Here is a 17,322-nt window from a genome sequence, read left to right on the forward strand (position 1 = left end):
CTGTTCATCCCAACAACCAGTCTGTATTCCACTGTTGTTCCAGGAGAGAAGGAGCCCACATTGTCCACCAGCATCCTTGAGGCTTTTTGTGACCAGTGGACCCTGGGACTAAAGTAAATGGCAAAACCCTTGGGAGAGAGATTGTTAGTGTTAACCATGTCTCTTTTCCTTCCTTCTTGGGATCTTGGCACCCCTATTTACCCCTGATTTTGCTCACCGATGTAATTAGCAGTGTGAAAGGGGCTAGTTACTAGTTACACATATGTGGCAGGCTTGTCCCTGTGCATTTAAGAGACAAATTATTTTCAATACTTTAAACTAGATGAAAGGTCAGAATAAGGAAATTACAGAGCCATTAAATGTCGACACGATCACAGTGTTACAAAATTCTGTGTTGTGTATTGGCCTATGTGTTGTGTGGTTTTGTGTTGGAAAGTGACAGTTTGCCTTCGAGAGCCAAGGTGAAGGTGGACTGCTGAGAGTGGGAGATGGATTGGGCATGTGCAGAAGATGATCTAAAAAATTCTGGACTTGGAAGACAAACCACCACTGGGCATGGCTGTGAAGTGGAAGGAGGCCCAAGCAGAGTCATTGTCTGGGAGGCAGTTGAGAATGTTGGGCATTTTAAAAGGGATGAACATTCCAAAGGTAGCCAGAAGCTTCTGGACCAAGCCATTGTTTTTCTCTCTCTGCAAGCAACACAAGAAGACAACTTTGAATTTTGTGCTCTCTCTCTCTCTCTCAAAGATCTTTTGGGTTCATTTTACCAAACAAACTGAATTTTGTTTATGGTCTTTACTTCAGTTGAGATCAAAGTTTTGTGTTTGTTTTGTGTCTAAGTTTTTTCTGTGGGCTGGTTGGAAATATAACTTAGACTTTAATTACATATGTTATATTTAGGCTGGGGAATTTATAGTTTTACACTGTAATAGAAATTTGCATAGTAACCAGTGGGCATTGTTATAAAAGGGGGGATTTTGAATTAAAGTTTGAAGGTGAATTTTTGTAAATAAAGTAATTATTCATCTTTACCCCTGTGTGATATGCCTTCTTTGTGGTTGCTGGTTTGATCTTGTAACAACAGGAAAAGGAGTTATTAGTGAATGTCAGCATGGGTTCAGGAACATAATGTTATCACTCATCTGGCTGATTTTATTTGAGTCAGATCAAAGGCACAGGAGTAGGCCATTTGGCCCTTCAGGCTTGAATCACGATTCACTCCTATCAGAGGTGACTCTCTACCTCAACATCATATTCCTACACGCTCTTCATATCAGAAAACATTCTTCCTCTTAAATATATTCATTGGGTTGGTCCACTGCCTTCTTCTTTGGCTTGGTTTCACAGACAAAGATTTATGGAGGGGTATGTCCACGTCTGCTGCAGGCTCGTTGGTGACTGACAAGTCCGATGCGGGATAGGCAGGCACGGTTGCAGCGGTTGCAAGGGAAAATTGGTTGGTTGGGGTTGGGTGTTGGGATTTTCCTCCTTTGTCTTTTGACAGTGAGGTGGGCTCTGTGGTCTTCTTCAAAGGAGGTTGCTGCCCGCCGAACTGTGAGGCGCCAAGATGCACAGTTGGAGGTGATATCAGCCCACTAGCGATGGTCAATGTGGCAGGCACCAAGAGCTTTCTTTAGGCAGTCCTTGTACCTCTTCTTTGGTGCACCTCTGTCTCGGTGGCCAGTGGAGAGCTCGCCATATAACACGATCTTGGGAAGGCGATGGTCCTCCATTCTGGAGACGTGACCCACCCAGCACAGTTGGGTCTTCAGCAGCATGGATTCAATGCTTGTGGACTCTGCCAGCTCGAGTACTTCGATGTTGGTGATGAAGTCACTCCAATGAATGTTGAGGATGGAGCGGAGACAGCGCTGATGGAAGCGATCTAGGAGCCATAGGTGATGCTGGTAGAGGACTCATGATTCGGAGCTGAACAGGAGCGTGGGTATGACAACGGCTCTGTATACGCTGATCTTTGTGTGTTTCTTCAGGTGGTTGTTTTTCCATACTCTTTAGTGTAGTCTTCCAAAGGTGCTATTTGCCTTAGCGAGTCTATCGTCTATCTCGTTGTCGATCCTTGCATTAGATTAAATGGTACAGCCGAGGTAGGTAAACTGGTTGACCGTTTTGAGTTCCGTGTGCCCGATGGAGATGTGGGGGGTGCTGGTAGTCATGGTGGGGAGCTGGCTGATGGAGGACCTCAGTTTTCTTCAGGCTGACTTCCAGGCCAAACATTTTGGCAGTTTCCGCAAAACAGGACGTCATGCGCTGGAGAACTGGCTCTGAATGGGCAACTAAAGTGACATCATCTGCAAAGAGTAGTTCACGGACAAGTTGCTCTTCTGTCTAGGTGTGAGCTTGCAGGCGCCTCAGATTGAAGAGACTGCCATCCGTGCGGTACCGGATGTAAACAGCGTCTTCATTGTTGAGGTCTTTCATGGCTTGTTTCAGCATCATGCTGAAGAAGGTAGTAAAGAGGGTTGGTGCGAGGACGCAGCCTTGCTTCACGCCATTGTCAATGGAGAAGGGTTCAGAGAGCTCATTGCTGTATCTGACCTGACCTTGTTGGTTTTCGTGCAGTTGGATAACCATGTTGAGGAACTTGGGGGGCATCCGAGGCGCTCTAGTATTTGCCAAGGCTCTTTCCTGCTCACGGTGCCGAAGGCTTTGGTGAGGTCAACAAAGGTGATGTAGAGTCCTTTGTTTTGTTCTCTGCACTTTTCTTGAAGCTGTCTGAGGGCAAAGACCATGTCAGTAGTTCCTCTGTTTGCGCGCAAGCCACACTGTGATTCTGGGAGGACATTTACGGCGACACTAGGTATTAGTCTATTAAGGAGAATCCTAGCGAAGATTTTGCCTGCAATGGAGAGCAGCGTGATTCCCCTGTAGTTTGAGCAGTCTGATTTCTCACCTTTGTTTTTGTACAGGGTGATGATGATGGCATCACGAAGGTCTTGAGGCAGCTTTCCTTGATCCCAGCAAAGCATGAAAAACTCATGCAGTTTGGTATGCAGAGTTTTGCCGCCAGCCTTCCAGATCTCTGGTAGAGAATTCCATGGATTCACTTCCACCTGAGTGAAACAAAACTCTTCATTTCAATCTTAAAGGATGTTTTGGAGAAACTTACGTAGAACAGTACACCACAGAAACAGGCTGTTTGGGGAACGTGCTTGTTTTAATTTTTTTTTTAACTTTAGGCATACAGCAGTATCAGGCCTTTTCAGCCCATGAACCTGTGTTACCGAATTACACTGAATTAACCAACAAACCCCAGTACATTTTGAATGGTAGGAGGAATCTGGAGTCCCTGGAGGAAACCCACGCAGACACAAAAAAGAATGTACAAACTTCTTAGTGTGGAATTTGAACTCTGGTCCTGATCGCTGCTGCTGTAACAGCATTATGTTAACCACTATGCTAACCATACTGCGTATGATCTTAGAGACAATGTTTGCTATTTCACTGATTGTTAGACAAGATTCCATAAGCAAAGTGTGGGGAAGGATCCCAATGCTAAGGTCTCAAGATTTACTGGGAACCAAGGTATTGAAGGCAGATCTAAAGACAATAAATAGTAGTCTGACATGGGGGACCTTGTGTCCAGGTATTCCAGGGCCAAACAGAGAGCCAGGGAGATGGTGTCTGTTGTGGAGCTGTTTGGACAATTGAGAAATTACATTCAACCTAGGAAGGCTGGGAGGCTGGAGTTGATGTGCGCCATGACCAGCCCCTCAAAGCACGCCGTGTTTGTAGACTTCAGAGTCATTGGTAAATAGTCAACTCGGGTCCATTACTGTACTTTTCATCGGTACTGGTGTAATGCACCTGGTTGCAGGGAAAGTTTAAAGATGTATTTGAGCATAACTTTCAGCAGATCTGAATACACAAAAGTGCTGGTCAAAGTGCAAGCAAGCTAGCATACTAGGTTTCTAACTAGTAACATAATTTTCAGCTTATCACTTTGAATCTCTTCTCTTTGGCTTGGCTTCGCGGATGAAGATTTATGGAGGGGTAATGTCCACGTCAGCTGCAGGCTCGTTTGTGGCTGACAAGTCCGATGCGGACAGGCAGACATGGTTGCAGCGATTGCAAGGGAAAATTGGTTGGTTGGGGTTGGGTGTTGGGTTTTTCCTCCTTTGCCTTTTGACAGTGAGGTGGGCTCTGCGGTCTTCTTCAAAGGAGGTTGCTGCCCGCCGAACTGTGAGGCGGCAAGATGCACGGTTTGAGGCGATATCAGCCCACTAGCGATGGTCAATGTGGCAGGCACCAAGAGCTTTCTTTAGGCAGACTTTGTACCTCTTCTTTGGTGCACCTCTGTCTCGGTGGCCAGTGGAGAGCTCGCCATATAGCACGATCTTGGGAAGGCGATGGTCCTCCATTCTGGAGACGTGACCTACCTGGCGCAGTTTGATCTTCAGCAGCGTGGATTCGATGCTGTCGGCCTCTGCCATCTCGAGTACTTTGATGTTGGAGATGAAGTTTCTCCAATGAATGTTGAGGATGGAGCGGAGACAACGCTGGTGGAAGCGTTCTAGGAGCCGTAGGTGATGCTGGTAAAGGACCCATGATTCGGAGCCGAACAGGAGTGTGGGTATGACAACGGCTCTGTATACGCTAATCTTTGTGAGGTTTTTCAGTTGGTTGTTTTTCCAGACTCTTTTGCGTAGTCTTCCAAAGGCGCTATTTGCCTTGGCGAGTCTGTTGTCTATCTCGTTGTCGATCCTTGCATCCGATGAAATGGTGCAGCCGAGAAAGGTAAATTGGTTGACCGTTTTGCGTTCTCGCACCAACCCTCTTTTCAATCTTCTTCAGCATGATGCTGAAACAAGCCATGAAAGACCTCAACAGTGAAGACGCTATTTACATCCGGTACCGCACGGATGGCAGTCTCTTCAATCTGAGGCGCCTGCAAGCTCACACCTAGACAGAAGAGCAACTTGTCCGTGAACTACTCTTTGCAGATGATGTCACTTTAGTTGCCCATTCAGAGCCAGCTCTTCAGCGCTTGACGTCCTGTTTTGTGGAAACTGCCAAAATGTTTGGCCTGTAGTCAGCCTGAAGAAAACTGAGGTCCCCCATCAGCCAGCTCCCCACCATGACTACCAGCCTCCCCACATCTCCATCACTTTGAATACAATGGTTTATTATGCATCAAGGCTAGGCCTCTGACAGTCTGTGATCAAAACAAGCAGGAAGATTAAATGTTCTTGGTATACAGATGTCCTTTCTTCAGATAACAGCATCTCTGGCCCCTTGGTGGAATTTAGCTTATGTCTGCTGATTCTAAAACACAAGCAGGTTCTCAGCCTTGCAAAACCAATTGCAGCAAATTAAAAAAACAGGTTAGAATCTTCCATTACACTTTCAAATCTTTTTTTCTTCTTGACAGAGGTGGGTATGCTATTTCCAGGAAAAAAAAAGCTGCGTCTTGGTGCTAGTTTGCATTTTTGTATGAACCATGTCAACTACCTCCATGCTGGCAGATGCTGCTTTAATGAATTCACTACAAATGGGATCAGAGACAACAGATTAGGATAATAGTGGCATCTGGTGTGTGCTTTTTATTTGACGAAGTTTAGCTGGGAGGTCAAGGGTGCTGCCTTCTCTATGTGCAAAGCCCAGTGATGGGACATTTGCACTAATCTCTTGAATACTGGCAGTCACGGAACTGCCACTGTATGGAACAGTTGCCTCTCCCAGCACTGGGGTCTAGGGCATGATGGCGGTGGCATTTTCTGCGGTGTCGGTTCAGATCAAGGACATCTTAAAAAGGAATGGTTTGCTCATTCTCTCGGTATTGTCTGTTATCATCGGGTGCTCACTAGGTTTTTTTCTGCGGACGAGACATCTTTCTGAACAGGTAGGCAAGCTTAAAGCACCCGACCTTAACTCGCCAACAGGAAGCAATATTGAATCTATTTAATAATGTGTTTTTATTTAGTAATTTCAAACGAAACAGTAAATTTCCCATACACAACGGGGACTTTGCCCCACACACCCTTTCTGCAACACCAGTGGGCTATCGGCTCTTGGGTGAGTTCTGAAAACGTGATTTCCTTTCACTCTGTATTAATTGCATTTATTTGTGTATTCAAATAAAAAATGCAATTGCCTTTCTAAAGTGAGCCATTGAAATTGAGTATATATAAAATAGGTTTGTTGATTCTTATTGTGCACATTACCACTGTTTTCATCAGGTCTGTTCCAGGTGGATTAATATATCTGTGAATTCTCTTTCAGGAAATCAAGTATTTCCAGTTCCCTGGGGAGCTCTTGATGAGGATGTTGAAAATGTTAATTCTTCCGCTGGTGGTATCCAGGTCAGTGAAAACTTGTCCCAACAGTCTTTCCTGTTGCCAGTAACTATTAGAAAATATCCATTTGTGTCAGGATTTTTTCTAATCGCCTTTCATAACCTGTGTCAATTTAACTGAGTAGACTGGCACTGCTCCCAAACTGCTACTCTGCCTTTGACAAAACCATTTTTAAGGGCTCTTTCCTTATGTTGGAAGGGTGGAGAATGGTAATTATATTGTAATTGAAAGTTTGAATGGTAATTGTATTATAAGTTTGTAAGACTTTGCAATCTGGGGAAATCAAATTAGCGCACTCTAGTTAGCTGATAAAATTATGCACTGAACTGAACAGAGTTTATGTGATCGTCCAAAGATCACAAAATCTTGACCTTGTGAGTAGGATAGTTGGGTTGATCGTCTTCGTATATTACAATGCTGTCTTTATTTGCTAGAGTTGTAGTTGATAAACTTCTCTTTGATGATGAATGATGAACCTCTGTTCTGAATTTTATTGTGGCTGAATTCATCCTGTGCATTGTACTTTAGGTTAATTAGCTCAAGTTTCACTTTCCTTGATCTCCAACAGCTTGTGCAACTAAGTGATGCTCTCTGCTTGAAACTGATGGATTTTTTTTGTTCCAGTGCATGTTGAATGGTTCTCCATGACAAATTAGATAATACTTCAAGCATATGGCATGGGTAATACATTTTATCTTTTGAAGGCAATACATAATTTAATAGATTTGAGTTGTGCTGTTAATTGACATAAAAAAGATAAGAATGCAGTTGTGGACAGAATAAGTCTTTAAAATGGATTCGACTAAAACTCCAATTGGTTTTTAAGAGAACAAGGCAGGGTATTTGTAATACCTTGCTGATGTTGTCAATAACTTACAGATTGGGGTATGTTCCCTTGGACTGGAACATTTTAATACAATTCCAATTTTAATAAAAAGGATTAGAAGATAGTGACAAGTAAATGCTGGCTTGGTAACTTGATATCAATAAAACAAATAGTACTAAGATGTGTAGAAACTTGGATAATCTCAATAACTTTATCCAATTTTCCTCAGTCTCAGTTCACTTACTGCTAAAACCCACATGCATGACATTATTACCACCAGATTGGACTATTACCTTGTACCTCTGATCAAACTCCAATTTTTAAACCTCTACAAACTTGAGCTTTGCTGTCTGTACCTGAACCTGCATGGTGGCATTCATCTTTTGCCTAAGATTTCATTGACAAACAGATGCTCCTGATCATGCAACTTGTCCATTTTAAAATCTTACCCTTGTTTTCACATCCCTACCACAGAGTATGGGCTATTGTCATACCTGACTTATTGGAAGTTAATCTGTTTATCGGTACTTGGACAATTGTGGGTCCATTGGAGGAGATGGCTGATTCATGCACTGAAGAAATAAAACTTGATTCATTTTCACAAAAATTATATGTACCTCTATCTGGGAGGTGAGAAGAAGTGGTTCCCAGATTACATAAATTAGGATCACCATGGATGTGGGTCTGTATTTAAATATCAAAAGGGATACGAGAGATTAATGTTTGAGTTTTTTTATTTTTCAATATTTTTATTGAAAATGAAATTGAAGTTTCATGTTGAAAAATACAGAATACATAAGAATATATATTAAAAGTTTTTAAACATACATAACACTTAGATCATACCAGTTCATCCAAGGTACCCACATTCTCAATTAAACAAATTATATTACCGTAATATTTTCTTTTAAAAAGAATTCCTAATCAAAGTAATAAATTACCTTATTAGCCAACACTTCCACATTCATATCAAATCAGAGATTCTGAAAATAATTCATAAAATGTCCCCACAGTGTTTGAAAATTAAAATTAAAATCTGATATTGAGCATCTAATCATCTCTAGATTTAAACATGACGTCACATAGCCATTGAGCGTGAGTAGGTGGAGCAACATCCTTCCATCTGAGCAACACTGCCCCCTAGCCATAGGAGAAGTAAAAGCTAATACATGCAAATCAGATGCTGTTGGAGTTATGCCACTCTCTCCAACAATATCAAATAAGGTAGTTAAAGGATTAGGCTTAAAATTAACTTTAAAAAGTACAGAAAAAGTTTGAAATACTTCAGTCCAGTATTTCTCAAGGCTCTGGCATGTCCAAAACATATGAATTAATGAAGCATCTCCATTGTTGCATCTATAATAAGGAGCTACATCTGCATAAAAATGAGATAATTTGATTTTGGACATGTGAGGTCTATGGACTACTTAAAATTGAAGGAGAAAGTGACAAGTACATAAATATGAGGTATTAACCAATTTCAAAATTGAACTCCAAGTTTCTTCAGAGATTAAAAGCTGTAGGATCTGTTCCCAGGCTTTTTAAATTTTATCTAATGGAACCGCTCTGGGCTTAGAGGAGTCAACTGAGGGAGGCCAGGCTGCTATATTTTTTTCAAATTTTCTGGCTGTATTATTTAGATCTGAAGTTCTCCTGACTCTTCCTGTGATTGATCGTGCACAAAAATTGTTGATTCCTAAATCAGCTCCCGGTCAGCGACCTCATTCAGTTATAGTCTGCTTTTATGAATTTCAAACAAAGGAGCTTTTACTACGTGAAGCTCATCAAAGAGGAAAAATTGATTACATAGGTCATAAAATTGGTATAGTCAAGGATTACTTATCCGAGGTTATAAGTGAACATGTTAAACACAAAAAGATTATGTCAGAATGCTACAATCAAGGTTAAAGCCTGCTCTGCTTTTTCCAGCACACCTTAATATTACACTGAAGGACAATTCTAAGTGGTTACATACCATTGAAGAAACCCAGAAATTCTTGGAAGTATATCTGACATCTATTTCTTTTCCTTCTTAGTAACTGTATCTCTAATTTTATGTAGCTGATTTACTTCTTGAATTTTTAATGCTTCATTAATAGAATAATGTTTACATCAGTGGTTCTCAACCTTTTTCTTTCCACTCACATACCACTTTAAGTATTCCCTATGCCATAGGTGCTCTAAGGGATTACTTAAGGTGGTATGAAGGTGGAAAAAAATGTTTGAAAACCACTGTTTTAATTGTACTTAATTGACTTGTTATGTACACGGTTTCATAACTCCAAAGGAAATGGGCAAATTACAGTTTTTCTCAAGCAAAATATTTCTGTAACAATTGGGTCTAGAGCAGTGATTCTCAACCTTCCCTTCCCACTCACATACCACCTCAAACAATCCCTTACTAATCACAGAGCACTGATGACTATTGGACGGTCTGTAATACAACCCCATGAGTGTGGTCATACCTTTACCATTCCTCAGCTTCACCCATATAGCCTCAGTAAATAAGCCCCCTGGTCTGTCCTGCCTGACTGAGACAGACAAGTAATGCCATTCCTCCCCATTACTTTTCCCCCACCACTCTATTGTGTCTAAAGCAATGGAAGCCCGGAACATTGAACTGCCAGTCCTGACCCTCTTGCAACCAAGTTTTATGAATGGCCACATTGTCATAATTCCACATGCCAATCCACGCTCTAAGCTCGTCTGCCTTTCCTACAATACTTCTTGTCTTGAAATAGATGCACGTACAACCTGTTGACTTCTAAGGGTGCATGCAAATTTTCACATCATCTTTCCCTCCTCCATCCTCTATCTGCTCTGGCCCTCTGGTTCCCATCCCCTGCAAATCTAGTTTAAACCCATCAGAGCAGCACTTGCAAACCTTCCCACATGGATATTCGTCCCCCCTCCAGTTCAGATGCGAATCAGAACAGGTCCAACCTTCCCTGGAAAAAAGCCTAATGATCCAGAAACCTGAAGCCCTTCCTTCTGGACCATATCTTTAGCTACGTGTTAAGCTGCATATACATCTACTTCTAATTTCTCTAGCACATGGCATGGGTAGCAATCCTGAGATCACAACCCTGGAAGTCCTGTTCTTCAACCTAGTGCCTAACTCTGAACTCTCCTTTCAGGACCTCCTCACCTTTCTTACCCACCTCATTGGTCCCTGTATGGATCTGACATCTAGCTGTTCACCCACCTGAGAATGCTGTGAACTTGATCTGAGATATCATGGAGCCTGGCACCAGGGAGGCAACATACCATCCTGGATCCTTGATCTCTTCCACAGAACCTCTTATCTGTCCCCCAAACAAAGGAATCCCCTATCACTACTACTCACCTTTTCTCCTCCCTTCCCTTCTTAGCCACAGAACCAGACTCCGTGCCACAGACCTGATTGCCCTGGCTTGTCCCTGATAGGTGTGTTTCCCCACCATTCTCCCCCCCACCCAAGTTATTGAGGGGAACGGCCACAGGGGTACCCTGCACTGCCTGCCTGTTCCCTTATTCTCTCCTGTCACCCATTTACCCTCCTCCTGTCTCCTAACTTTCTTCAGTAATCAATTCTGTTGCATTGAATTTAGCCATTTATAACTGGGAGAGAGCTTTCCATTTAATCTGAATCAAGAATCAGCAGTTCTGACTGTTATTTCCTTGAAGTCTACCTGTACCATTCAGGCAATTTAAGTCAAGGTTTGTACAGTAATTTCATAATCCTTGCCATCTACATTTGGCTCATTTCTAAATCCCTCTACATTTGTGGTTTGGACATTTTCTTTCTGTTGCATAAGTACTAAATGTCATTAAAATAAATCATAAATTGTTGACAGATTCTGAGAAGCTTACAAAGAACTGACTCGAACTAGGGGATATGGTCTCAAGATTCAGGATAGTAGAATTAAGACAGTGAAGAGAAGAAACTACTTTCAGAAAGAAGTGAGTCTATGAAATTCTCTTCCAAGTGGAATGGTAGAGAATGCATCATTGAATTTATTTATGACGGAGATGGATAGATTTTTGGATTATTGGGGAATTATGGGTTATGGAGAATGGGCAGATCAGTGGAGCTGACACCATGGCCAGCTATGATCTTATTGAATGACAAGCAGGCTCAGGAGCCAGATGGCCTACACACCTGCTCCTTTGTTATTATGTACTTAAATTAATTAAAGTGGGAATGTTAAAAAATTTTGATTCCCAGATAAAACATTTTCCAAAAACTATTTTTTTGCATTTTGGAATTTGTGTTTGATGATGATTTTGATCTGATCGTGATGTTCCCACAACTCTGTTTGTCTCCACAAATTTCTGGTTGCACATGATCACCAGAAGGAAACCAGCACCTATAAATTTATAACATTCAAGTTTTGGGTCCCAGTATTTTTTCCAACATTGTAGGTGCTGATTTACCGAACAAGTCCCCTGTGCACATTTGAGACCTGATTCACGAGCCTCTTGGCAAATACTATTGTTCACACATCCTGGAGATCATCTTCTGGATAGCAGTGCTTGCAATGAATTGGATTTGACTTAGTTGGATCAATTTCCCTCCAGTTGGATTGATTTTAAATTTGGCTGAGTTAATTATCCATATGCAAAACACCCATCTTGTGGTGATACAGTGCTATATTATGAAACTTGAAACAGAATCTGTGGAATGCAGCAATCTATAGATAACATTCAGTTATAGAAACATTAGCATTATGAAAATTATTGATAATGACTAATATTTTTTTCATTCATGGTGTGACAATAATGTAATTTCTATCACTGAGTTGCCCATCATCAACTTGCTGAGAGTTGTCTCTGATGAGAATCTCAATTGGACCAGACATATAAATACCGTACCTATTCCAGCAGGTCAGAGGCTGGCATTCTACACTGGTGAATTGTCTGCTGATGCCCTAGACCTATCTACTTCTGTTTTCCTCCTCTCCAATACACAGTGGATGTAATGTGTTTCAACTAAAAAATACATGTAGTTATTTGCCTGCGTTCCTCTGAGACTACCTTAAACCTGCAATCTCTACTGATCAAGATCTTCTGAAATTTTGTCATTGGTTTTCACTTTCATTGGATCTGAATCCTAGATCTCTTCACCCAACAGCAACTTGGGAGTCAGAAGATCTGCAGTGGCTGAACAAGATGGATCTTCATCACTGAAGTGCCAGTTGATGAAGTAGACAAAGATGATGTGGTCAAACAATAATCATGGCTTTTATTTGGAGGTACAGGGATTGATAGGGAGTAATCAGCATGGTTTTGTCAGGGGTAGATCATGCTTGACAAACCTGATTGAGTTTTTCGAGGGGGTTACAAAAAAGGTTGATGAAGGGAAAGCTGTGGATGTTGTCTATTTAGACTTTATTAAAGCTTTTGACAAAGTTCCCCACAGGAGGTAAGGAAAAAAGGTGGAGGCATTAGGTATAAATAAGGAGGTAGTGCAATGGATTCAGCAATGGTTGGATGGGAGGTGTCAGAGAGTAGTGGTGGAAAATTGTTTGTCCAATTGGAGGCTGGTGACTAGTGGAGTTCCTCAGGGATCGGTCCTAGGTCCACTATTGTTTGTTATATATATTAACGATCTGGAAGTAGGGGTGGAGAATTGGATAAGCAAGATTGCGGATGATACAAAGATTGATGGTGTTGTGGACAGTGAGGAAAATTACCATAGATTAAAAGGTGATTTAGGAAGGCTGGAGGTGTGGGCTGAGAAATGGCTGATGGAATTTAATACGGATAAGTGTGAGGTGTTCCATTTTGGAAAGGCAAATCTAAATAGGTCATATGCATTAAATGGTAGGCTATTGAGATGTGCAGAGCAACAAAGGGATTTAGGAGTGATGGTAAATAGTACCCTCAAGGCTGATACTCAGGTAGATGGTGTGGTGAAGAAGGCATTTCGAATGTTGGCCTTCATAAATTGGAGTATTGAATTCAAGAGTAGTGAGGTAATGTTGAAATTGTACAAGGCATTGGTGAGGCCAAATTTGGAGTACTGTGTACAGTTTTGGTCACCAAATTATAGGAAAGATATAAACAAAATAGAGAGAGTACAGAGAAGGTTCACAAGAATGTTGACAGGATTTCAAGGTTTGAGTTACAGGGAAAGGTTGTGCAGACTAGGGCTTTTTTCTCTGGAGCGTAGAAGATTGAGGGGGGATTTGATAGAGGTGTTTAAGATTTTAAAAGGGACAGACAGAGTAAATGTGGATAGGCTTTTTCAATTAAGAGTGGGGGAGATTCAAACTAGACGGCATGGTTTAAGATTGAAGGGGGAAAATTATAAAGGGAACATGAGGGGAAATTTCTTTACGCAAAGGGGGGTAGGGATGTGGAATGAGCTTCCGACAGACGTGGTTGAGGCGGGATCATTGGTTACATTTAAGGATAGACTGGATAGTTACATGGAGAGGAGAGGACTGGAGGGGTATGGACCGGGTGCTGGTCAGTGGGACTAGGAGGGTGGGGATTTGTTACGGCATGGACTAACTAGTAGGGCTGAACTGGCCTGTTCTGTGCTGTAAGTGGTTATATGGTTATATGGATTAGCAGAAACTCATGGTATAATAATGAAAGACAATAGGTGCATACACAGTTATACCCAAGAGGAGTGTCCTTAACAGTAGAGATAATACACAGCCAATGTTAGTACAGCAAGGCTAGCCAGAGGGGAGACAGGCAGCTTGGCAGACATTCACCACAGTCTCCTGCCGGCAGAAGAAGGGTTAAAATCAAAAGGACAGCTGCTAGGAAAGACTGAAGCAAGCGATACTTGGTTACCATGTTTGGCCAAAATAACAGCCAAAATAACACCAGTATCTAGCAAGCAATCGAAATATAATGAGATGTTTTATGAATATGTCAGCCTATTAGGTTGTTTAAGAATTCTGGTGCTTCTTCTCAAAACAGGTGGCTCCTTTGCAACCTTGGGAAATAGTACAGTTCCTAGGTCTGTAATGCGGGAAGGACTGACTTCTGGACCTGCTGCAGAATTGCCAGCATGAGGCAGTGGAGCCTCAGCATGGCCATCTGAAAGCTTACTAGGGGTCACAGGCTGGGTGGGGGGGGGGGGGGGTGAGTCCAATCTCTCAGGCTCACTCTGAGTAGGGGTGTGAGGAAGGGGCGAACCAGGCGAGGCCAGATCTCTCAGGGGTATAGTGTCAGTTCTCCCGTCTGGGGAGTTTAACATGAGCATAGTTGGGGTTGGTATGGAGTAGCTGAACTGGTTGGACTAGGGGGTCTGTTTTACGCGACCGAGCATGGCTCTTCAGTAGCACGGTTCCAGGCTCAGATAAACAGGCTGGCCAGTCCATCACAATTCCTGATTTCCTAGGAAAAGCAAACATACATTCATGAGATGTTTGATTTGTTGCAGTACACAATAATGACTGAATAGAATGTAGCACCTCAAGCAGCACCTCCTGCCACCGGGTAACAGGGTAACCATGTGTTTTTAAAGCAAGATTAACAGTCTTCCAGACTGTAGCATTAGCCCTTTCGACCTGCCCATTGCCCTGTGGGTTGTAGCTCATGGGACGGCTGGTGGCAATCTCCTTCCATAGGAGGGCTCGCTGCAGTTCAGCGCTCATGAATGCTGAGCCCCTATCAGTATGAATGTAATTGGGAAAACCAAAAATGCTGAAAATTCTGTCAAGTGACTTAATGACAGACCCTGACGAGACATCAGGGCAGGGTATCGCAAAGGGAAACCTGGAATATTTTGTCAATTACAGTAAGGAAATATATATTTTTGTTGTTGGAAGGTAACAGTCCTTTAAAATCTAAGCTAATCCTCTCAAAAGGTCGGATTGCCTTGATGAAAGTGGCCTCCACAGCTTTGAAATATTGCGGTTTCCATTCTGTGCAAACAGGACAGCTTTTAGTCAGTTTCATGACTTCTTCCAGAGAGTAAGGAAGGTTGTTAGCCCTTATGTAGTGGAAGAACCTTGTGACTCCTGGGTGGCACAGTCTGCTATGGATCTCTTTTAGCCCCTCCAGCTGAGCACCAGCAGCAGATCGTGACAATGCGTCAGAGGGATCATTTAACCTGCCTGGTCTGTATTGAATCTCATAATTATAAGTTGAGAGTTCTATTTGCCAGCTTGCCATCTTATCGTTCTTGATTTTACTTTTGTGTTTAGTACTGAACATGGAGGTTACAGATTTCTGATCAGTGACAAGAGTAAATTTTCTGCAGGCTAGAAAGTGTCTCCAGCAGCGAACAGCTTCAATAATAGCCTGGGCTTCTTTTTCAATGGCAGGATATTTAAGTTCAGGTCCGCGAAACGTGCGGGAGAAGAATGCCACAGGTCTGCCCTTTTGATTAAGGATTCCTGCCAAGGCACAATCTGAGACATCAGTTTCCACTTGGAATGGGACATCCTCATCAATGGACGAGAGTGCAGCTTTGGCAATATCAGCTTTAATTCTCTCGAAAGCCTTCAAGGCCATTGGAGAGAGAGGAAAAGATTTAGTGTCAAACAGAGGGCGTGCCTTTGTGGTATAGTCCCGAACCCATTTGCAGTAGTAGGAAAAGAATCCCATACACCTTTTAAGGGCTTTTGCTGAGTTTGGGGGTCGTAACTTCTTAAGGGGGGCCATTCTTTCCGGGTCAGGGTGGATTTCACCCTTCCGGACAATGTAGCCCAGAATGGGTAGCTCTGTCGTGTTGAACACACATTTACCCTTGTTAAATGTAAGGTTGAGTACTTTAGCTTTTGCTAAAAATTTCTTTAAGTTGTTGTCGTGCTCAGCCTGTTTTTTCCCACAGATAGTGACATTATCCAGATAGGGAAACGTACCCTGTAACTCATACGTCCTAACAATCTTATCCATTTACCTCTGAAACACTGGCACACTATTAGTGACCCCAAAAGGTACCCTTTTAAACTGGTATAACCCCCCATCAGCCTCAAAAGCCGTAACCTTATACAGAGGATGTAAAAGCAATGCCAAGTGTGGAATATGGCGTTGCCAGTATCCCAATAACCCCAGGAAACGCTGGGTCTCTTTTTTGTTAGTAGGAGTGGCCAAGTCTGCGATTTTATTGCGAACTTTATCTAGCATGCCACTGAATTCCAAGGAAAATAACCATCTGGGATGGGCCCTGTACCTTGGTGGGGTTAATGGCCCACCCTCTTTGCATTAGGGTATCTTAGACACTCTCCAAACCTTCCTGTACCATCTCTTCTGTGGCCCCTTGGATCATCACATCATCAATATAATGGTGAATTGAGAGGGAAGGCAATACTGGCACCGTCTCCAAATCACAGGCAATTAGGCTGTGGCAAATAGTGGGAGAGTGTACATAACCATGACAGAGGCGGATGAAGGTATACTGGCACCCCTTCCAGGTAAAGGCGAACTGATCCTGTGAATCTTCAGCTATAAGAATACTGAAGAAGGCGTTAATGAGATCAATGGCAGCATACCATGTTCCTGAGTTCCCAGTAGCAATGTTTTCAATAAGGGTAACAATGTCCGGAACTGCTGAAGGAAGTGGTGGGGCATGTTTGTTCAAAAAGCGATAATCAACTGTCATTCTCCAGGAGCCGTCCGGCTTCTGGACTGGCCAAACAGGGCTATTAAAGGGCGACGTTGCGGGCCTCACTACTCCTTCTTCTTGCAAAGCATCGATGGTGGCACTAATCTCTTCTTGCCCTCCAGGGAGGCGATATTGTGGAATGCACACTGGTTTCATGGGGAGTGGCACCATCACAGGATCCCACTTAGCCTGACCCACTACTAGTTTTTTTGTAATAGTCCGAATTCCAAATGCAAATCCCCCTTGGCTAGTATTAAGGGCCGTACCGGCCAACATATTAATACCCAGGATACACTCGTCAGTGGCAGCCACCAGGGCATGTAACTATACAGGGGAAGGGCTATCTCCCACCGTGGCACAGACTTTTATTTCCTTTGCCAGGGTGACCGCTCCTCCCAACCCCTTTATTTGAAATGTTGGTCCAGTCCAGAGGTCGGTGTTACCCGGAATTACCGAGTGCTCCGCACCGGTATTGACCAAGGCCAAATATTGGCAGTCATTACCCCAACCCCAATGGATTGTTAACGGTATGTAGGGCCGTGGGTCCCCGTGTATCCGCCGTATCTCAATGGAGTAGACACGGGAGCCCTGCCCACACCTTCATGCTTTAGTAGGGTTTGCGGTTTTCC

At 42.8% G+C, this 17,322-nt stretch overlaps 1 protein-coding gene across 2 annotated transcripts in view; it reads left to right on the forward strand.

The window, feature by feature from the left end:
* LOC138763763 (excitatory amino acid transporter 5-like) overlaps nt 1-17,322 on the forward strand; it is a 64,134-nt gene that overhangs the window by 2,956 nt on the left and 43,856 nt on the right. For both annotated transcript variants that reach the window (XM_069938472.1, XM_069938473.1), the window contains exon 2: nt 6,241-6,320. In XM_069938472.1, the coding sequence (XP_069794573.1) occupies nt 6,241-6,320 (80 nt within the window). The remainder of the gene's footprint in view (nt 1-6,240; nt 6,321-17,322) is intronic.

The sequence above is a fragment of the Narcine bancroftii genome, chromosome 5 (genome assembly GCF_036971445.1).
Source record: "Narcine bancroftii isolate sNarBan1 chromosome 5, sNarBan1.hap1, whole genome shotgun sequence".
In the NCBI taxonomy this organism is placed as follows: Eukaryota; Metazoa; Chordata; class Chondrichthyes; order Torpediniformes; family Narcinidae; genus Narcine; species Narcine bancroftii.